This window comes from Bicyclus anynana, chromosome 22 (genome assembly GCF_947172395.1).
Source record: "Bicyclus anynana chromosome 22, ilBicAnyn1.1, whole genome shotgun sequence".
NCBI classification, from domain to species: domain Eukaryota; kingdom Metazoa; phylum Arthropoda; class Insecta; order Lepidoptera; family Nymphalidae; genus Bicyclus; species Bicyclus anynana.
Genome location: NC_069104.1, coordinates 6236570 through 6259877, shown reverse-complemented (window position 1 = coordinate 6259877; position 23308 = coordinate 6236570). Strand labels below are relative to the sequence as shown.

General features: G+C 36.3%; 1 protein-coding gene across 1 annotated transcript in view; it reads left to right on the top strand.

Annotated features, from left to right (window-relative positions):
* LOC112043371 (DE-cadherin) overlaps window positions 1–23308 on the top strand; it is a 334333-nt gene that overhangs the window by 303785 nt on the left and 7240 nt on the right. Inside the window, exons 16-23 of the mRNA XM_052888463.1 lie at window positions 275–472; window positions 3586–3802; window positions 5269–5487; window positions 16653–16877; window positions 18382–18512; window positions 19511–19646; window positions 20605–20805; window positions 21341–21496. Coding sequence (XP_052744423.1) covers window positions 275–472; window positions 3586–3802; window positions 5269–5487; window positions 16653–16877; window positions 18382–18512; window positions 19511–19646; window positions 20605–20805; window positions 21341–21496 — 1483 coding nt within the window. The remainder of the gene's footprint in view (window positions 1–274; window positions 473–3585; window positions 3803–5268; window positions 5488–16652; window positions 16878–18381; window positions 18513–19510; window positions 19647–20604; window positions 20806–21340; window positions 21497–23308) is intronic.

Sequence of the window (23308 nt, the reverse complement as noted above, 5' to 3'; positions counted from 1 at the left end):
CCATCAGGTGAGATTGTAGTCAAGGGCTAACTTTTAAAGGAGAAAACAAAAATAAAAAAACCTAATTATGAAATATATTTTTTTGTTTGAATACATTAATTTTCACGATTATTTGGTATATGTAGTCAAGGGGTAACTTGTAAAGAATAAAAAAAAAGAGACATGCGATGTGCATTTGCGACAGCTGTTCTGCGTCATGTCAAGATACATTCCAAGATACTGTTACACATAGAGGGTGCATAATAAAATTCTTATCGCCGTCCTCTTTTCCCAGGGTACGAGTAAAAAGGAGAAACTGCACCGACGTCTCGCGGAACTGTATAACAAATCTATGGACAACGTAGATGTTTTTACGGTATTCAGCAAACTGACGGTGAAGGACGCATTCTTGGACGTGCGGTTCTCGGCGCATGGTTCACCGTACTTCGAAGCTGAGAAGTTGGACAGTATGGTCATTGGAATACAAGAAAAGGTACCAACAGTTATTTCTCTCATTTTTTTTATCTCTCATATAATATTTATTTCCATTATTTTATTTTTAACCGACTTCCAAAAAGGAGGAGGTTCTACGTTCGGCTGTATGTATGTTTTTATAGAATACAAAACACTACAAATGTATTATATCGCCGGCGAAGACAAGGTCTCCGATATCTGACATCACCCGGACGTGGGTTTTCTTCGGGGTACGATATTGGACTGAAAACTTCAGTACTCAAAGAAAGGCCCTCTAAGCCGAGGTCTGAATCTCAGAGGAGACGCCCGCCTCGTTCCGCCCATCTTTTCTGCTTCTACCTATCACTAGCGTCTGTATCCGATCCTTGATCCAACAGTCAAGCGAAAGCTAAAGCTTCTTAGGGTGTTGGTCAAAGCTTTTAAGACCATTGACTATCGGAACAGTTGACTCAACATTCCACATGGCGGTAATCTTGTGAGCAAAGTCCAAGTATTTTGACACTTTTTCCTTTTTAACTTTATTCAGACTATTGTCATATAGAACAGTGATACTGCATAGCACATTGATTGATCGACTAGCAAAATATCAGGTCTATTGCTAGCTGATTATTAAAGTTTAATTTAACTAAGCTTTGAATATACGAGTAGCTTATACGAGTAGCTTAGTTATTTAGGGTTAAAGGACAAGGAGATTTGTGGCTTTCAGTGTCTAAAAGGAAGATTATATTACCAAGTATTATGTACTAATAATATAATCTATACCTACTAATACTATAAAGAGGGAAAGTTTGTGAGGTTGTGCAGGGTAATCTCTAGATTTACTGAACCAATAGAATAATCTTTATAACTTTTTAAAATGGAACCGACTTCAGAGACGTATTTTAGTCATTTTTATTTTAACACAAAATTACTGAACCGATTTTCATGAAAACGAAATGGCCAATCTAGAAGTATACTCTTTTAAATAAAAAAATAATTTTCAAAATTGGTTAATAAATTATACCTATAGGTAACAAACATTTAAAAAAAACAAAAGAAATATACGCGTTGAATTGAGAACCTCCTCCTTTTTTTGAAGTCGGTTATAAGCCACATTATTTGTTAGTGTCACAGGCAATGTTTTATCCCCACGGGAACCGAAACCGCAGGGCGTTTGCTAGTCGCTTATAATAGAGCAACACTAAAGCGTAAAATAAAATGTGTCTACCAATATATTATGTAAATGGCGTACTATTTATACGTTTTCCCCCTAAATATTGTATTACATGCCTACCTCGTGTTTCCTTTGACAAGTCTGACATACGGGAGTCACGCCATCCTAATCTTGACAAATTATTTCGGTGTATTCGGCTTAACTCCATTCCCTTCTACGCTTATCCAGATCTAAGCCTTCGTTCGCACGGGAGCTTTTTTAACGGACGTTAAAATGCGTTCTCGTGCGAATGAGGGCTTATGAATTGCAAATTTATACGTATAATACTAACGGACGTCCGCGATTCCGTTCGCGTGAAATTTTGTTATTCGCAAATCCCGCAGAATCCATGGGTTTTTTTTAGTATAAAATTAGTTTAAAAATCCATTTATTTTCATTTCAAATTGATTAGTGAGCAAACACAACACACACACACACACATACGCGCGCACACACACACACACATATGCACACACACGATATTTATGTTACTAGCAGACGCCCGAGACTTTTTTCGTGATTAAATCGTTGTAAACTAAACTTATAACTATATTCACGGCCTTAATTTTAAATATTGATTAGGATTTAAATCTAAATCGATGTTCATGAATGTGGGGGCTAAATTATAAACTATCGAAAGTATTAGAAAGTTAATATGGAATAAGCCTCATCCTTCGCAAATGTAGTTCGCTCAATTAGTCTTGAAACATTATTTCGTCATGTTAATATTAAGAAGAGTGCTACAATCATCCGAATGCACAAGGCTCAAGAATTTCTGCAGCGCACGGATAAATCGCGACGGAACTTGCTAATGACGTCGTTAGTGGAGGATATTATGTAAAAGAAATACTGTATAGCCGGTATTTGCTGCAAGATTTATAATATGTATGAAAAAATATGATACTATTTACTACACTTTGTCAAATTTTGATTAAATTAATTTCAAATTACCTCAAAAACTATTTTTTTTAATATAATAAATTTCAATTTACTTTTTTATTTACTAATGATTCTTAAATACCAGAAATTTGTAAGATCAGGTAATTTTGTAATAAAGCTCATTTGAGCGAAAGGTATTTCGCTTTAGTGGGTAAAAGGGAATATTGGTCATAAAGCTATTTTTATTGCCATATTATTGGGCAAGCAATCACGCGATATACTTCAAATAATTAGAAATCTACAATAATTATAAAATTAAAACATGGAAATACATTTGTGATATACTTAATAAAAAAAATGAAATGACTCAGGTCTGGTCTAATAGAACCCGACCGACCGGTAAAGACTTAACAGCATTTCGGCATTTCCGGTAAGCTTCAACCATCGATCTCCTATTAAAAAGTGGATGCACAATCAGCGTCAAAAAAACATCCCCACTCAATGAGTGCCAAACACAACTTCTTGGCACTCAATTCAAGTAGTACAACCTTAAACTTAATCCTTAAGGTTTAATTTGCTCGGAATTAGGGATTTAATTGAATATTGGAGTATATTAAAATGCCATTACCAATAATTCTAAAACTGTCAAAGCAAACATGGCCAGTTTTCGAGTGAAATTTTCTACATGATTGTGCATCCTTTTATTATAAGAGGTCGATGGCTTCAACGTATAAACCTTCAGATATACAGGTAGAATACATTTCAACCTCGTTCAGAAAAGCTCCCTGCCATTTTAGACTGCATCATCACTTTACATCAAGTTGAATCGCTAACTTAACTTTATTGCCTAATTTAACTTGTTTGTCACACACTTTGTAAACTGTTCTTGTTTCACTACTGTGGAAGAAAGTGATTACCACAATACAGGGAATCCTAGTGTGGAGTTCACAGACTTATATAAAATTATTTTTATGTGTACTAGTGAATCAATAAATATTATTATTATTATAAAAAAATCTTGTCCTTTAAAAAAATATTTATCCAATACTATTTTTTGTTAGCTGGAAGAAGAGCTACAAGCCAAGATATACATGGTGAAGATCGACGAGTGTCTCATAGAGAAGGAACAGTGCGAAGACTCCTGTCGCAATGTGCTGATGAAGAATAACGTCCCTCTGTCCGTTTACACCAACACCACCAGCTTTGTTGGCGTTTCTGCCAGGGTCGAGTCGGAGTGTACTTGCGATGTCGAGGAACCGCTTATTTGTCTGAATGGAGGTAAGTTTGACGAGTGTCTTATTCATCATTATCATCATCATATCAGCCAATGGTCGTCCACTGCAGGACATAGACCTTTGTAGACTGACTTCTAAACATCACGATACTGAGCCATCCAGCGAATCCCTGCGACTCGCTTTATGTCGACAGTCCACCTGGTGGGAGGGTCGACCAACACTGCGCTTACTAGTGCGGGGTCGCCATTCCAGCACTTTGGGACCCCAACGTCCATCTGCTCTTCGAACTATGTGCCCCGCCCATTACTACTTCAGCTTCACAACTCGTTGAGCTGTCGGTGACTTTGGTTCTTCTGCGGATCTCCTCATTTCTGATTCGATCACGCAGAGATACTCCTAACATAGCTCGTTCCATCGCCCGCTGTGTGACTCTGAGCTTTTTTATGAGGCCCATAGATAGCGACCAAGTCTTGGAACCATAGGTCATCACTGGCAACACGAATTGTTCGAAGCCCAGCCGAGTTGGATTCTACGTATGTGAAGTGTGTCAATCCGCATTGGGCCAGCGTAGTTGGACTATTAGCCTGAGCTCATTAATTCTAAGAAAAGAATCGTGCTCAACAGTGAGCCGACTATGGGTAGTTAATGATGATGATGATGAATGCCTGGGTATGACTGCACCGTGGTACGACTTTATGCCACCTTACTCTAGATATTGTCACCAATATTGACCCATAGACAAACATTGTATCTAAGTCACCACCTAATCCAAAGTGTCGAATCGCATTGACATCTCAGCATACAAAGCAGATACAATTATTCCAACATCCCTATACGATTATCATATTGATCCGTTATATAAGCGTGTGCGAACAACTAGAGGGTAAATATTATCTCATACCACTGTTTAATATGAAATCAGCTACACAAAATATAAATTCCTGTTGGGACTATTAATAGTTTATACCAGAAGTTTTAGGTACTTAACCTTGCCTTTTTAATTTATATTAAAACTTGTACACTAAATGACTAAATTATTACCAGGTAGTTTGTGTGAAGTTCTTACTTATCATCACTTTAAACCATCGATTCCCAAAGTGGTCCGAGTGGGCCCTCAGGGGTCTACGAGAGATTGGATGGAGGTTCACATTAGCATGACATAAAAATAGGGGTTCACGATTTTCAAGCAGGGGTTCACGTAAATGTAGCAGGGGGTCCACCGAAACCAGCAAAGTTTTGAAACTGATCTATGAGAAAACAAAGTTTGGGAACCTCTGCTTCAAACCCACCAATACAGCGGCAACGTCGTGAGTATTAGCTTCAAATCCCCCTATCATATGGGAGACATTATGGTGAGAGTCTGCGTTGGCTCAGAAAAAATAAGAAACGAACTTCTTCCACATGACAAAGAACTTCGTTATTTCAAAGACTGTTACAGTGATGCTCAACATTTGGTTCATTTACAAATTATATTGACTATTAAATCATTAATATTTTTTCGTTTAACAGGAACACCATTTGCCGACAAATGCGAATGCCCTGAAGGTTGGAACGGGCCGCACTGTGAGCAGACCAGCATAGGTTTCCATGGCGACGGCTGGGCCATGTACCCCTCTCCCCCCGCGTGCCACGAAGGTCACATCACCCTGACTGTGACGTCACACACCAGTAACAGCCTTATCTTCTACCTCGGGCCGTTGAGGTTCAACCCGCTGTTGGATGTTCAAGGTAATTTAACTTTTATTAATTCTACGACGCCTGTGATTTGTAAAATGCGGTTTTATTTCGAGATGACTTTCTCCGAGTTCGAGTATAATTATTTAATATGAAAAATCAGGGGTAAGCAACAATTTCTATTGTACAAAATAATTATTATTTATTACTAGCTGACCCGGATTTGACCCGGAACACGGAATACATATTTACAAGTAGTTTATATTGCCCGGAATTTGATATCCCCAACGTACGAACGTCATGTATTACAAGCAATATAATAATATTGTCAATTTTGATGATTAACTGCTCTTTTGGGTTCTCCTTAATTTTATTTTTTTAAACAATCCAAACAAAATAAAAATATAACATATATTCCCATGTTATTACTTCTACGAGTATATTGATACTTACAAAGGCAGTTAACCAGAATAGGGATTTTGTTAAGTGCTGTGTAGAAAACAGGCTTTGTATGTAGGGTATCAACGGCATTAATAAAATCCTGCGCCGCACTGCGATACGTCTTATAACCCGGACATTTGTTATCATAAACAAAAAGTATTACTATTGTAATATCCCTTCACGCCCGGCCGACCCACGCAAAGCCCTATTCTACGTGACCTTGTGTTTACCGCATCTCTAAACGCTGCATTAGTTTTATGGCGCTTTTTCTGTGTCGAGTGCTCGTAGTAAAACAAACATTTATACGGAAAAATAACAACGTGTAATTAAAACTTCAAAGGAAAATGTTATACACCCCTGTATCATGGTTTTCGCCCGCGGCATCGCTCGCGTTAATGAAGATTTTATCAGTAGTTACTTTAGCAGTGGTGGTGAATTTTGGAATAGCCTTGCTTATTTTTAACGTCAAGAAGCATTAGTTTCCCGGTCTTAAAGGTGTGTTGTGATAATGTTAAGTTAATTAACGATCACTAATGATGTTAATGATAATGACGAGAACCAACATCACCAACTTCCCAACACTAGGCTGTATATTCACTTAAAAATTGTTAGAAGAAAGAAGATAAGAGAAGTATTACGTAGCCCAAACAAGAATTGGAACCCAAAACCTCGTGACTGCTGACTGACCACTGTACCAACGAGGCTGCTTGCCTTTTCACTAATTTGTTATTAACAACCTATTAAAATAAACTGAGAGATAGAGATGTCATCTACCTACTGTATGATATCCACAAAGGGTAGTAGACACCGAGTGACATTTGTCACATAGAATCTCAATTTCGTATATGTCAACTGACATACGTCAAAATTAGTGAATTAGCCTGTTGGTGTGATAACCTGATGGTTATTCATCATCATCATCATCATCAACCCATATTCGGCTCACTGCTGAGCTCGAGTCTCCTCTCAGAATGAGAGGGGTTAGGCCAATAGTCCACCACGCTGGCCCAATGCGGATTGGCAGACTTCACACACGCAGAGAATTGAGATAATTCTCTCATATGCAGGTTTCCTCACGATGTTTTCCTTCACCGATTGAGACACGTGATATTTAATTTCTTAAAATGCACACAACTGAAAAGTTGGAGGTGCATGCCCCGGACCGGATTCGAACCCACACCCTCCGGAATCGGAAGCAGAGGTCATATCCACTGGGCTATCACAGCTCCATGATGGTTATTAATAATTATGATATCATTATTAACAACTCATAATCAGCTCACTGTTAAGCACGAGTCTCATCTCATCTCATAAGGGGTTAGGCTAATCATTCACCACGCTGGCCCAATGCGGATCTCACACGCAGAAAATTCTCAGGAATACAGATTTCCTCACGATATTTTTCCTATATGATAGATAATACTCCTATAGAAATTGGCGAAGCAATCGCTTACTCATCATTGTCACCTATTAACCTTGACCTTCATAATGAATAAACCAAATCCAGAACACGTTATCCCTCATAAAACACATTAACTTCAGTCCACAAAGTAAATATAGTGTAATGGCGGTCTGAGCATAGATTCCTACATAAGATAGTATTATTGGATTACTTAAGGCGGTCATTAATCATAAGCCTGAATTCGAACACGAAAGGAGCCGCCCCGTTTCTCCACTTATGGGACTTAAGGTTCATTTAGACCGGTGACAATATTAATGTGACCGTATAGACCTTTTAACCTCAAACGACATACTCCTACATAAATATTCAAGTATTATAAAGATTTGAATATAAAATTATCTATACTAATATTATAAAGCTGAAGAGTTTGTTTGTTTGTTTGATTGAACGCGCTAATCTCATGAACTACTGGTCCGATTTGAAAAATTCTTTCAGTGTTAGATAGCCCATTTATCGAGGAAGGCTATAGGCTATATATTATCCCCGTACTCCTACGGGAACGGAAACCACGCGGGTGAAACCGCGCGGCGGCAGCTAGTGTAAGATAAAGCAAAATACACTTTTTTAAATGAGAATTAAATTATTTATTCCTTAGTAAACAATGTTACTTAAACTTAAATTACTTAAACTTACACTAACTATTTTATGATAAATATCTATTTGATGAAATTATAATAGTAATCGAGTGTCAATATTCCGAAGAGTTTAAAAGTAAAATTTTATCACATGAAAATAATTTGTACTTTTAATTGTAAATTGAATTACGGAGCTTCATTATCACCCTGTGATAAAGACTCCTAAATAAATATGAAAAAATCGTGAAAACTAACTTATACTTGAACAAGTTAAAATTTATCATTTTGGAAAACCATCTGATAGCCTGACGGGTGCTCTCCAAGGCACGGGAGAGTTACACCAACATTTAAGAATTTTGACTGAATATTTCTTAGAAGAAAGAAGTTTAGTATTTCATAGTCTCCTAGTACCCAGTTCCTTCAAAGTCACATGGGCTAACTGCTGGACTGAGTCAGTTGGTTTAGGATTGGGTGAGGCACTTGCGTTAGTAAGGAGTTAATAAAAACTCTGTATCTACTGAAAAACGTATAATCATATCAGCCGATGGACGTCTACTGCAGGACATAGGCTGTTTGGACTTCCAGTCATCACGATTCTGACGACATCAAGCGAGTCGCAGAGATTCGCTGGATGCAGGCTGCTCAGAATTGTGGAAAACGTATAATACACGTAAAAAAAGTTATCCTAAAAGAAGAGGTCCTGGGTTCGATCCCCGGCTGGACCGATTGAGGTTTCTTAATTGGTCCAGGTCTGGCTGGTGGGAGGCTTTGGCCGTGGCTAGTTACCACCCTACCGACAAAGACGTATCAAGTGATTTATCGTTCCGGTGTGTTGTGTAGAAGCCGAAAGGGGTGTGGATTTTAATCCGCCTTGTAGCATCAGGTGAGATTGTAGTCACGGTCTAACTTGTAAAGTATAAAAAAAGTATCTAACCTATACCTTTATTTGGCAAGGTTGTACACTACTATAAATTACGGGTCGCCAGATTGGCAATACTGTAAAGTAGATAGCAAACACTCGTATCAGATCCGAATGGTTAATTTATGTTGAATGTATGGACTGTGTACTCACTTGGCTCGAACAGATCCAGCGAGTGTGAACTGTGGTTTGCTGGTGGATTTTAGTGACTGTTGTTTATTTGATCAATTAACGGGATTGTTACATGCAATTTGATGATTTAAACTGGTAGTACTATTCACTAATTTGGGCAAAACAAGATAAAATGAAAATAAACTGTATGTACAGTATTTTATTCTTTATAAGTTAGCCCTTGTGATGCTAAGATGGAAGCAGGCTAATTTGTTAGGCGTAGAAAAATCCATATACATTTCGGTTCCTACACAACATATTACCGGAAAGCTAAATCTAAAAACCTGATGAATGGTGATGAAGAAAACATAGGAAAACAGGGGATGAATTGAATGTATACACATTAATTGTAAAGTAAAACCACGAATATTTTTTTAATTAGATAGGACTTCAAAATTAATCTTATATTAGTTTGGAAAAAAGTTACTACTCTAAGGGTGGGAAAATAGGTATGATATATTCTATTAATTCAAGACGTACCTATCTTGAAGATTTTAGTATCCCAGACATTCGTTTTGTCTTTCATGTGTTGTTTTCAGTAGCGACTAAAATTAACACCACACTGGTTTGTCACCGACTTTAAAGTGATCAAAAGGTAGAAAATATTATAAAGTTATTTTTCCATTTTTAGTTTTGTGGGTATGTCAAAGTTTTGGAGTCAATTGTATTTAAAAAAAAATACGTAGAATCTTTATTTCGTATATGTCAACTAGCATACGTCAAAGATAGTGGATTAACCTGCAGATGGGACAACTATTACTATAATAATATAAGTATGAATTAAGAGGCAATAACTGAATCCCACACCATCTTGAGAGAAATATCCACTTGGCTTGGCAAAGCTGGCGCTGGCGAGCAAATATTTCTTCCCGTGTTGCCAAATTGGCAATACTGTTAAGTGGAGTGCACACACTTGTCGCTACAGATACGGCGGCTAATTTGCGCCGAATGCACTCGCTTCGAGTGGCTCGGTGAGTGTGAACTCGGGTTTATTGCGTTTGATTGATGGTGCGATTTTATTTTTATTTGATTTATCGGCATATTCCTATTTGATTTGATGTAATATTATACCATATTGACGTTACGTTTATTTATTTACAACAACACAGGGTTAAAAAATTAAACGATTATTAAAATCTATACATATTATAAAACAAAGTCTGGGTGTCCGTCTGTGCTCGATACGAAAACTAAACGGATTTTAATGCAGTTCTCACGAGCGAGCTAACTTTTCTGCCCGTGTTGCCAAATTGGCAATACTGTTAAGTGGAGTGCACACACTTGTCGCTACAGATACGGCGGCTAATTTGCGTAGAATGCACTCGCTTCGAGTGGCTCGGTGAGTGTGAACTCAGGTTTATTGCGTTTGATTGATGGTGCAAATTTTATTTGATGCCATATATATCGTACTGTCGAAATGCAAATGAATTTATGACAACAATAATGGGTAAAAAACGACTTCGTTTTTTAATTATTAAAATGAATATCTAATTTTAAAATATCAACATCAAGGATTCAAAGATAGTAAAAGAACAGAAATATGGTAAAAAATGTCTCAAAGCGTTTCGACTGCGCACTTTTTCTTTCTGCTGTAAAGCATTAAAAAAAATTAAATCAATCAAATAATAATAATCAACTTAGCGTTAAATGGCTCACGGTAAGTGTGAACTCGGGTTTATTGCAGATTCAACTCTGATTGATGGCTTAGTTTTATTTTCATTTCATTTGATGGCTTTTTCTTTAACTAAATAATTTTAACTGGTATTTCATATAATTTTGTTTTTTTTACGTTATGTATCTATCAAACACCGCAATATGTTTATGTTTTTCATTTCACATACACAAGCAAAGTACTTAGTACTGGATATAAATAATTTACATATACGGCGATTCGTTTCTATTTTGCGTTTGGTCCTAACTTGTGTTCATATACATACTTGCAAAGACCTTATACTATATATGTCACTAATACACTAACTAACTAATTGTCTTAACTTTATTTAGTCGCATAGTAAACAACGAAATTTATTTATACAAATAATGCCTAAATATTGTCTACAATGTCGAGTTGTGTATTCAGAAAGTGTAAAAACTATATAGATATAGGTACATATAAAATATATATAATGTAAATATACACAAAATTGTGCTAGTGTGCATTCACTGAAATAGCTAAATTCGGAAAACTTTTTGCGGTAATTTTGTAGGCACGCAACGTATCTTTTTTTATTCTTTTCAAGTTAGCCTTTGACTACAATCTCATCTGACGGTAAGTGTTGATACAATCTAAGATGGAAGCGGGCTAACTTGTTAGGGAGGAGGATTAAATCCACACCCATTTCGGTTTCTACACGACATCGTATCGGAACGTTAATTCGCTTAGCGGTACGTCTTTTCCGGTAGGGTGGTAACCAGCCAGACATGGACCAATTAAGAAAACCTCAATTGGCTTAGCCGGGGATCGAAAAAGGACCTCCATCTTATAAACTCAACTCCATGGCGCATACCACTGCGCCACGGAGGCCTATCTATAGTATAAACTATCGTTGTCTACGTGTATATAAATTTCTAACCATCTAGGAAATAATAAAAAGGTGTACCTACACATGTAGATAATACCTAGACCGATGTGTTAAAATCCTGTCCAACAAAATATCAAAAGGATACATTCATACACTATCCAAGGTACGGGATATCTCGCGACACAAAGCACCCTGTATTGTTACAAAAAGGAAAAGTTTAAGAGGTTTAGATACGTTTGAATCGGCTGTAATCTTCCCTTTGTCGGTTCCAATCCGGTAGATAAAGTTGCTACGGTTTGCACAATGAAACTATTGGCAACGGACCGGGTGAACTAAGCAACTCTTAACTAGGGTTGAGATGTCTTGTCTTTGTAAATTTGCTGAAAAGTGAATATAGTATGGATAGATAGATAGATATACTTCATTTGCACACCACTAAGACAAATACAAGTGAAATAAAAAATATTAAGAAGAGATCAGCATGCAAAAGGCGGCCTTATCGCTAAGTAGCGATTTCTTCCAGGCAACCTTCGGTTTAGTAAAACTTAAGGACATCAGCAGGTGGCGTAAAACAAAAATAACCATAGTATTAGTAATACACGTACATACAAATAATTTAGAAAGAAGAAGAAAGAAAGAAAATAAATTTATTCAAATCTAAAAGTTACAGACAGTCAGTACCCTATCCTTATGACAGCATGTCTGTCTGTAACCCTTAAAAAGAAAGGGTGTACAGCTCAGCATATGCCGTGCACTACGTACAAGCATCCTAATACATTAGCATATTTACATCCTAATACATAAAAAATATTACACAAATACCTACAATAATGAATATATTATAGTAGGTATATTTATGTATGTGGCTGTGACATCATTATCATTATCAACCCACATTTGGCTCATTGCTGAGCTCGAGTCTCCTCACAGAATGAGAGGAGTTAGGCCAATAGTGCATCGCATTATAACTAAAAATTCTTAAAAGTTGGAAGCAAAAATATTTTTAATATTTAAAGTTCTAAATTGAAGGTTTCCGAGAGAACCCCTAAATCCAGAGTTATATCTATAAAAAGTTATTTTAGACAGAAGGGGGCGTGTGGCATTGAAAACTCACAGACAGATGATGATTTATAAACATGTTTCTGCTTTGCTTTGTTTCCTCGAGTTTCACACATTAACACCAAGTCTGTACTTAGGTACTATTTTAACCGAAACCAAATTATTTTCCGCAAGTAGAAGATTATAATATACTTCACATTCACAAGAATAATATGTCATTAAATGACCCAGCAAACTTTGTTTTGCCTTATCACTATTAAAAAAAATATGGATGGTAAAGGACTAAAATTTTCGTACACCGTAAAAAAAATTAAAAAAATTTACCTTTTGACTTAGGGGTATGAAAATAGAAGACCGATTCTCAGACCTACCCGCTATGCACACAAAATTTTATATAAATCGGTCCAGTGGTTTCGGAGAAGTTTCGACAAACACCGCGAATTTTGTATATTAGATTAATTTATTCTCGTCTCACATTTTGGAATTCTGAAAGGGTAAATTTATTCTCGTAAAACTATTATAAAAAGTTTATTTCAGCCCTAATCTTAAGCCCTGACCTTAAAGAAAGCCCAACAATGTCCCTCGAACAATAAATACATACGTCAGAGCTGATTGGCGTAACGACTTGAATAATGATTTCCGACGAAAACCACGATTGTTCGCTCACAATATGAACAAGATGTTTTTATTATTTGAATGGGGAGCTTTATGGAGATTGGAGATTTACTCTTTGTTAGTTACGGTATGTTTCTATGTGCTGGTATGGGTATGACGTAAAGTTTTCGACGGCCTCCGTGGCGCAGTGGTATCCGCGGAGAATTTACAAGACGGAGGTCCTGAGTTCGATTCCCGGTTGAGCCAATTGAGGTTTTTCTTAATTGGTCCAGGTCTGGCTGGTGGGAAGCTTCAGCCAGGTTAGTTACCATCCTAACATCAAAAACTTACCGCCAAGCGATTTAGCGTTACGGTACGATGTCGTGTAGAAACCGAATGTGGATTTTCATCCTCCTCCTAACAAGTTAGCCCGCTTCCATTTTAGATAGCATCATCACTTACCATCAGGTGAGATTGTAGTCAAGGGCTGACTAAGTTAAAAACCGAAAGAAACCAATGCAGTTAACTCCACCAAACCATCAGACAAACAATCCAATCAAAGTAAGAAACGAATCGCACAAAGAAAATTGCTTTCCCCCACTAACTTAAATAAGTTCGCATATAAAGGTCTAATCACATACCAGTGACGTTCAGTGCCGGTCGCTTTAATGATTTTTTAATGATCCACGTAATGACTGACAGCCGTGCACGATATGATTTATGAAGCGGCTGCGACTGTTGCGTGATAAAGTACCCACTAAAGTACCTATTTTCCACACTGTTACATATAGTGTAAGAGCCCGTGCACTCCAGACCTTCGTCATTTTATAAAAGCTGAAAGTCAGCTCATGCTCCTACTATAAGTAGATCGGTAGCCAATTATGGAGTTTGGACCATGGTGGCTTTGAAAGGTAGCAGGTTTTAAGGATCCGGACCCTAAACCGTGTATACAGCCTTTTTTAATGACCAACAAACAAATTAAAAATGAGGGTATAAATCACTAGTCATTTCACTTAATAATAATAAATATTATTAAAATAAATTTGATTAATAAGCTTAGAACAATTAGATATGGTTAATATATTTTATATAACATTTTATAAACAGACCATACATAATTTAAAATAAATAAGTTATGAAATGACATGCGTTTTCTACCTTCATTTCTAATTTGTTTGTTGGTAGACAGTACTCATCAAGAAAGGCTGAAGTATAAGTATAAAGTGTAATTTTTTCACGTTTTCCTAGGCATAATATGAGAAACTGTATTCCCAGTCGTTTAGCTTCGCGGCAACCCTTCGAAAAACACCATTTAGTTTGAAACTTAAAGGGCGAAGGGTTGCCATAAAGCCGAGTGTCTGGTGAATGGGGATATCATTTCTTATTTCTTATATTATGCCGATACAAATATATAAAAAAATATACTTTATATATGATTGAGGGTCTGGATCCTTGAAACCTGCTATCTCCCAAAGCCACCACGGTCCAAACTCCATACTTTGTTACGGTACATATCTATAGTAGGAGCATGAGCGGACAAACTTTCAGCTTTTATAAAATGACAAAGGTGTGGATGTCGCTGGCTCTCCGTCTATTAGTTTGGTGGATTGGGTATATAATTGTCATGGCCTCGTTAGTTCTATGTACATACATAAAAGGGACTGTACATACTGACGGGGATGAGTCCTATTTGTGATTTAATCCTTTCAGTTCCCCGTATATACCTCTTTCGCTTTCTATGGACTATCGTATTTAATATTGGAGAGAAATGTTTAGCTGAATAAAGATGTGAACACACTTGAAAGTCAGACTGACTTTATACGATATGGATTCAAATAAAATTGTAGATTTGTTAACTAGATGATTTCGAAGTAATAAACTAAAAAGATTTTTAAAATCTTGGTCACAGGGTAAATAAAACTGCTGTTCTGAAATATTTATTTATTAATAGATACTCGTAATTAATACTTGACTGTGGTCTTACCTGATATTAAATGATTTTGCAGTGTAGAAAATAACAAAATAATTAAGAAAATTAATTTGGATTCCCTGAAAATTTCTTATCTTCTACACAATTTTTTTGTAAGTACAAGTTGTTAGCCTAATAAACGAAAACAACCCACTAACGCATTTGTTATTCGTAAGTGTTGAACATCAAATCGATTCTTGTTTGTTTTAGTAAAGAACTCAACAATCAAATCAAATTCAGAGCTTCTAATGCCACATTTCGCAATTAATTTCCTACATTAGGCACACTGATGCATTCAAATTCAAATTATCTTCTCTATTTGAATAAAGAGAATATAAATTTAGAAGCAATAACGTTTGAGGCTTTCGAATAGAACTCACCATATAAGTTTGTAAACAATTAACACCTGAAAGACAAATTTGTGTAACGTCTTCAAAGCTGTCTTGTTATAATCACAAAGTAACACTCAAAACAAATGACTTGACAGTCTCATTTTGGTTTAACGAACCCTTATTGGAAGCTAACAATGGTGTTTGAAGGGTATAGATGGTGAAATTATAGGCACAAGTGATTTAACATCTATAATTCATTGTCATGCATAGGACAGCACATTATGGGGTGTGATACACAGTGTTGCTGTGTTATAGGCGATTATTTCCCACTTTATATTAGCTGACCTATTCTCTATTTTAGTTTTTACTATCAACCTATTAAAATGAACATCAAATCAATTGACAGGACCTATTTGAGGACACTGTGAGGTGACACTGTCAACTTTTTTCCATCGCACTGCAAGACACCGGGTAGGTTTCCATCCCTACGACATTCCTAGAACTCGTACGAAGCAATTTGCTTCTTCGTTTCTTAGATGAGAGTGAATAGGCATATTCTAATTTAATAATTTTTTAATTTAGTTTTTTGTATTTCAATTAACCTAGCTCGAATCTAAACGTAAGGAAAAAACGAACGTAGGAAAAACTAGCGAACGTTAGGAGATACTATAAAAAAAGCTACTGGGAAATGACTAGGAATTTAAAAGTTAGTGTATCTGTATAAACTTAAAATTCTATAAATAGTTTAGGAAAAAATCTAATTCTCGCGGAAAAAAGAGCATACGCCCGAATAAAATATTAACTATTATACCCGTAACATATTAGTTATTCTGGTCATCGTGGACCACATTCTTATTATGTACCTACTAATAATAATGAGCTGCTTACAAAAGCACGTATCTTGAGCCAAGTACTAAAAGCCTTATATTCCTTGAACTACAGCCAAGATAGTTGACTTTAAGGTTATTTGCACATTAACATTGCGGCAGCATAGCGGTTTTACAACTTCGGCGAAACTTATAGTGTTAATTAAACATAGTGCTGTAGAATTAATAACGTAATAATTTTATTATTAACACTAAAATGGCTATGTGGTCGCTTTATGTACCTTATTATACTCGGTCGCTTTATATACCTATTCTTTCCTCAGTATAACATTAATTATTTTGTTACAGATTTCATGTCGCTAGAGTTAGTCGACGGATATCCGAATCTTCTAGTAAACTATGGGTCAGGAACGACTCGTCTGAACAACAGTGTTATAGAAGTCGCCGATGGGAAGCCTCATCTGATAGAGATAGTCCTGATGAGGAGCTCCATAGAGATGTTCGTGGATAGATGCAAGTTGTCGACGTGTATGAGTCTTGCTGCACCCACTGGACCTAGGGAGATCCTCAACGGTGAGTTTTTGGTTACTCATTCTTTACTAGCAGGTACCACCTTGCGGTTTTATCCGCGTAGTTCTTGTTCCCGTTTGAATACGGGGATAAATTTCATTCTAATGGTGAAAGAATGTTTAAAATCGGTCTAAGGGTTTAGGAGTAAAATCGTATCAACAAAAGAAAGAATACCTTACCTAAACTTAAAGAATAAATGAAAAAAGTATTGAAAAGGTGGACTTATCGCTATAGCAATCTTTGCGATGACATTTTTTTTGTTGTAATTTTTTATAGTAATCTCTGGGTCTACTAAACCGAATTTGAAAATTATTTTACCTCTACAAATCCACGTTCTTTATGAGTATCATATGCTAAATTTTATCCCCTCTTATCGTATTCTCACAGGATCGGGAACTACTCCTACTTTAACATAAAACAATAAATTACAGTTACACACCAATAAATAAAAACAAATAATATTAACATTTACCTACATTCAAAAATGGGGGTCGTGTGGTAAAGTTTCACCGACTTTCCCGAACTTGGTGGAAATTAATTTCCCTCACGACACTCACTCGAAGTTCATGTCAACAGGATTTTCCGGGGCGGTGGCATTTTATCGCTCTCCTGCATTTAATGGCTAGAAATAAATCATGGGGATACTAAAAATATTTGGGTGACACCTTCCCCGCTGGGCATTATGCAAATGTTCGAAAATATTTGTCTTATTTCCATTTCAATGTATACTTTTAAGAATTTGCACTAAGTTATAAATTAAAAAAAAAAACTGTAATACTAGTATTCGATGCTCAAAATCTAATGAAAACTTCAATTGTTACACGGTTAATTATAGTTTGTGTGCTGTGCCGTGTATAAGTTGTGTTGGTTTTAATATGATCATATTCTAAATGCATTAAACATCAAAAACAATTTTACGTATACGTAACAAGCATATAGTTTTTGTAACTACCAGCACTTATACTTATTTATTTGATTTTTTGTATTTAAAATTAAAATGTAATTAGTCTGTACACACGTAAATTATTATAGTTTAGTTAATTGTATTTCTCATATAAGAAGATTTTTTCATTTGAGAAACTAAAGATCTTAAACCTTCTTTCTTTTTCTTATAAAACATTGAAATTTAACGCCGTTGTGGTAATATGGAATGAAGCACTTTAATATTTATACCAATATTATAAAGCTGAAGAGTTTGTTTTAATGATTGAACGCGCTAAACTCAGGAAATATATTATTTTGTATCGGATTGTCCATTATCGAGGCCCCATACATAATGCTACGAGCAATAGGAGTGGAGAATCAGTAAAAAGTGTGGCAAAAAAAAAAAAAAATCCTTTTGAGAGCTTCGCGTAAAATCGGTTGCTGGGTAAAAGTTACACAAAAATCATGTATGACGGTTTAAAGGTTCTAAAAAAGAGACAGTATATATTTTAAGGTTGACTCGCATTAACCTTTTTTGGGTAATCAAAGGTTTATTTTTAATTTTATTTAATTTTCCCTATAGTGAACGGTCCACTGCAACTGGGAGGTGCGAGCATAGATCTCCAAAACCTGGCGCGCTCGTTCGGATGGAAACACGTGCCCACCAACACCAACTTTATGGGCTGTATCAGCAATTTCACATACAACGATTTTGTAAGTATCGACTATTATTTATTTTTTTATTATAATAACTGTTAATCATTTGACTCCTAAATGGACGACCGGTCGCCCATCGTATCCGTTACGTGACATGTAAAAAAATATAAAGTAAACTAAGGGCAAGGCGAGCACAGTATCATGCTCCGCGCGATAGAGGAATTTAAAGATTTTTTAAATGGCTCACAACTGTAGATTAAAGCCGCATTCCCTGACTGGCTTCTTCAACGCAGACGGACTTTTCGATAAAATACTCGCGGGCAGCGAATGGTTAAACAAACATTGTTCTGTCATATAAACTTCTTCACACAAAGTCTCGCAATTAAAAATAGAGGTAGAAGGGTGAAAATACAATACGATCTGTTACAAAATATACTAATATATCTATCTCTTGCCAAATATACGTAATAAATACCAAATATACAAAAAAAGCATTTTTATAGTACAATCGGTCGAGCCTATATAGGTACATCATAAATGATATCTTTGGCAAACAATGTCAGGTCTAATAAACCATCCCACTCATTTTTTTCTTTCATATTAGACTAAAAACTAGCTAAGTACAAGATTTATTTCTCGTGACTTAAATAATTAGGTATTATCATAGGTAGATAGATCTTCTCATTTTGTCTTATTCCTATATCCTCATAACTACGATCTAATGCATCTTAAATGATATAATATATAAAATTTGACAAAAAGACCACATATTGGTCTAAAACACCATACCACTTCAATGTTTCTCTCATTACTCTTAAAATCTCGAGCTACATATTTTTTTTATTTCTCATGACTCAAAAAAAACCTATTTCGTATTACACTTAAAATCCCGTGCTACATACTTTTTTTATTTCTCAACTCAAATAAAACCTGTTTAATTTTTTTATAGTATCATTTTTTTTTTCAAGTTTTAGGTTTTACTTGCCTTCTTCTTTCCTTTCCGCCTTTAAAGAAGAAAAATGAAATATGTTATTAATTTGATGTTTTGTCCATAGATGTACAATTTGGGCCGTCCGTCCGTCGACCACAACGCTGACCCTGGCTGTCAGAAGAGCGTGTTCACAGCAGTCACCTTCGGCATCGATACTAACTTCCTAGTTGCTATACTCGTTTGCATCGCCATTTTAATCAGTAAGTGTTTATTTTTTTTTTTTATTCTTTACATGTTAGCCCTTGACTACAATCACACCTGATGGTAAGTGATGATGGAGTCTAAGATGGAAGCGGGCTAACATGTTAGGAGGAGGATGAATATCCACACCCCTTTCGGTTTCTACACGACATCGTACCGGAACGCTAAATCGCTTGGCGGTACGTCTTTGTCGGTAGGGTGGTAACTAGCCACGGCCGAAGCCTCCCACCAGCCAGACCTGGACTAATTAAGAAAACCTCAATCGGCCCAGCCGGGGATCGAACCCAGGACCTCCGTCTTGTAAATCCACCGCGCATACCACTGCGCCACGGAGGCCGACAATTATTTGATAATAGTAACTGTTTATTTCATACGAGTACGTGCAATTTTTATGTATTTTAAGTACGTACATATTATGTATTTTACGCACATGTGATTTATGTATCAAATACGCGGCTACACTCATATTTTACATACATGCATGTATAATTATAGTATATTTCGGCTTCTCGGAAACCGTTTAAAACTATTTGGATCCAATTGCAGTAATTTATACTCATATCAAGTCTGATCTCGACTTGTTAAGGGCAAACGATTAAAATATTTATGACAAAGCTTGTTAAATTTGTAGTTTCATCAAGCTATCTATTTTTTTTTAAGAATACTTGCCATAACTATTAAATATGACCAATATTTTCATTCCCCTTCAACTAATCGGGAAAGAGTGTATTAGGAGTGGGTACGACAATCCTACACCATCTGAGCTATTGAGGCTCTAAATTTGACAAAAAACTTCAAAAATGCCGCAAAATGACAAACACAAAATGAAAAAAATTCCAAAGCCTGATGTGGGTAGACTTACATCGGATCGTTTATCTAGTCAAGTAACAAAAATTTACAAAAAATACAATTTTTCATATAATCCCCTGCAGATATTGACAATGCATTTTCTTGCAGTCCTTCTACTGGCAGTGGTGGTACACAGAAAGAGAGCAGACGCGTGGGCGGAGAAAGAACTGGACGATATCAGAGAAAACATCATAGCGTACGAAGACGAGGGCGGCGGCGAAGGCGACGCCGGCTATGACTTGCATGTACTGCGACAGATGTATGATGGACCGCCTCCAGACACGGACCCTGCGTTTATGCATGCACCAGGTAAATTGTTTTTTTTTTTTTAATTATGATTGCGTTGGGACGCTTGTATATTAATAAAAGACTATATAAATAGAATCATCATCATTATCAGCCGATATATGTCCATTGCTGGGCATAGGCCTCTTGGATGGGTTCAACAAGCACAACAGTCTCGAGCCGCCAGCATTCAACGGCTCACTGCAACGCGCTTGATGTCCTCGGTCAACCTAGTAAGGATCGACCAACACTGCGCTTTCCGCTGCGGGTTCGCCATTCCAGCACCTTGGGACCCCAACGACCATCGGCTCTCATCCAAGAACTATGTGGCCTGGGCATTGCTTAACTGAGTAGCAAGTAAACATCGAATGTACAGCATAACTGATAATTTTCCCAGTTCTCTATGTGTGTGAAGTCTGCCAATCCACCACATAATAGTCCACCAATTATCTATTACATATTAGCCTAACCCTGTCATTTTAAGAGGAGACTCGTGCTCAAGACTGAGCATGTTTGTAGCCTATCAAAGTGACTCATACAGGTGTTGTTTCTTACGCAGGTGTGGTAGGCGCCGCGCCGGACATCTCCGGCTTCTTGGACGACAAGAAGTCCGTCCTGGACCGAGACCCGGACATCAATCCGTACGACGACGTCCGGCACTACGCGTACGAGGGCGACGGGAACACCAGCGGCTCGCTGTCCTCGCTAGCCAGCTGTAAGTAATCTTTTTTTAACGGCTTCAAAAAAGCAGATCTATTTTGTATCTAATATTGTCAGAATTCATCGCTATCCAGTTGTAAGTAACCTTTTTTTACACTTTAATATAGGCAGATTATCTATTTTGTATGTTATATTGTCAGAATAGCACAGTTTTTGTATACCAAGTTAGCCTATACCAACTTTCAAACATGCGTGCCAAATTTTATAATTGTACGTATATGTTAATGTCTGTATCTTTGCCCACTAAAAATCAGATTGGTCTAGGGACAGTCCAACAAGGAACAGTGCAAGTTACATCAAAATCAATTCCGTAGTTAATAGAGTTAAGTATGTTTTGAAGTCGGCTTAATTTTTTACAATGTGCTAACTTATTGTATTTCACTCGAGTCAATGTTCTCCTATACTTCGAAGCTTTATTGCGATTTTTATTGCCTTAGTGAATAAAATTCTCCTCATATTTCTCGTCAAAAGCAGCGTTCGGATATCAAGACGGCAATATTGCATGGCCCCCATACCGAGACAGCATAACTCTTCCAAAGTCTCGCTAAATCTCACTTTGTAAATATTCTCGCAAAGTTTTATTTTATCATCATTTATTGTACGTACAACGAACATCTCGCGTTCTGTGTATTTAACACAAATGCTCCAACAAGCGGGTAGTCTTATAATCTCTTAGAAGCTTGTTGTAATGAGCGGGAACTTTGGATTACGTAATAGGGATGACGTTTATTTTACCCGTAGGGATAAGCAGAATAGACTGAGAGCAAGTAAACACTACGGATATTATTCTCTTATACAAAATACTCTTACGAAAATTAATGATTGTATGAAATCAAATCAGTCAATCAATTCAATGATTTTGCACAAATAATAGTATTTAATACTTAAGCATTAATACAAAATGGATACAGAGTTCAAAAAAATATTGTGAAATTTTGCTATAAAAAATATTTGCCAAATGTATTATGGCTTTCTTTATAAATGACTTACAACCCAAAAAACCAATTTGAAAAACTTTAATTTTAAACTTTGTTTCTCGCTGTTAATCTTTAGTTTTCCATTGGTGACATAATTTTCAAAATCGGTTTATCCGGTGATTTAGTTGTGAAAGCTTAACAAACAAAATCACTTATTTTTACAAGTATCAATAAATGATGATAAGTCCTACGTAAAATTTTAAATTGTCATATATCGTTAACCATCTCTTACACTTTAACTCTTATTACATTAATGGAGGGAATTGTTGAAAATTTACAATATTATGCTGTATATTTTGGTTTGGATAATATCCAGAACATGTTCAGTAAAAACCACAAAGGAGCCACACCTCTTTGAGTGTTGCGGGCTGCATGTTTAAATGCACTGATAAAGCATCAAGCCGCGGATTTCGCTTTTACGAATAAAATGAAATTACTATAAATTCATTTACGAAAATGTTTATGAACCCTGTATTTCGACGGCCTCAATTTTATTGAATAGACTCAGTTTATGATGTGCAAAGATTATTTTATTATATTTATACTAGAATATAGTAGGGTTATACAAAAAATGTTCACTGTATTTTGATCTTCAACCAAACTTTTTAGACAAAAAGAACATTCTTTTGCCAGTAAAAATACCGATGCATCAGCCTGACTGGCTCTAAGTAGCCATACTAGTTAGCAGTTTTGTGTTATATTTGTTAGTTTTCCACTAAAATCATCAACTATCTCCCTCTCAAGTTACTTCCCCTATGACTAAGAATCGGAATCATGGCGAGAAATCTCCCAATATTCGATGTTTCTTTAGCGTGTACGTTACAATTTGA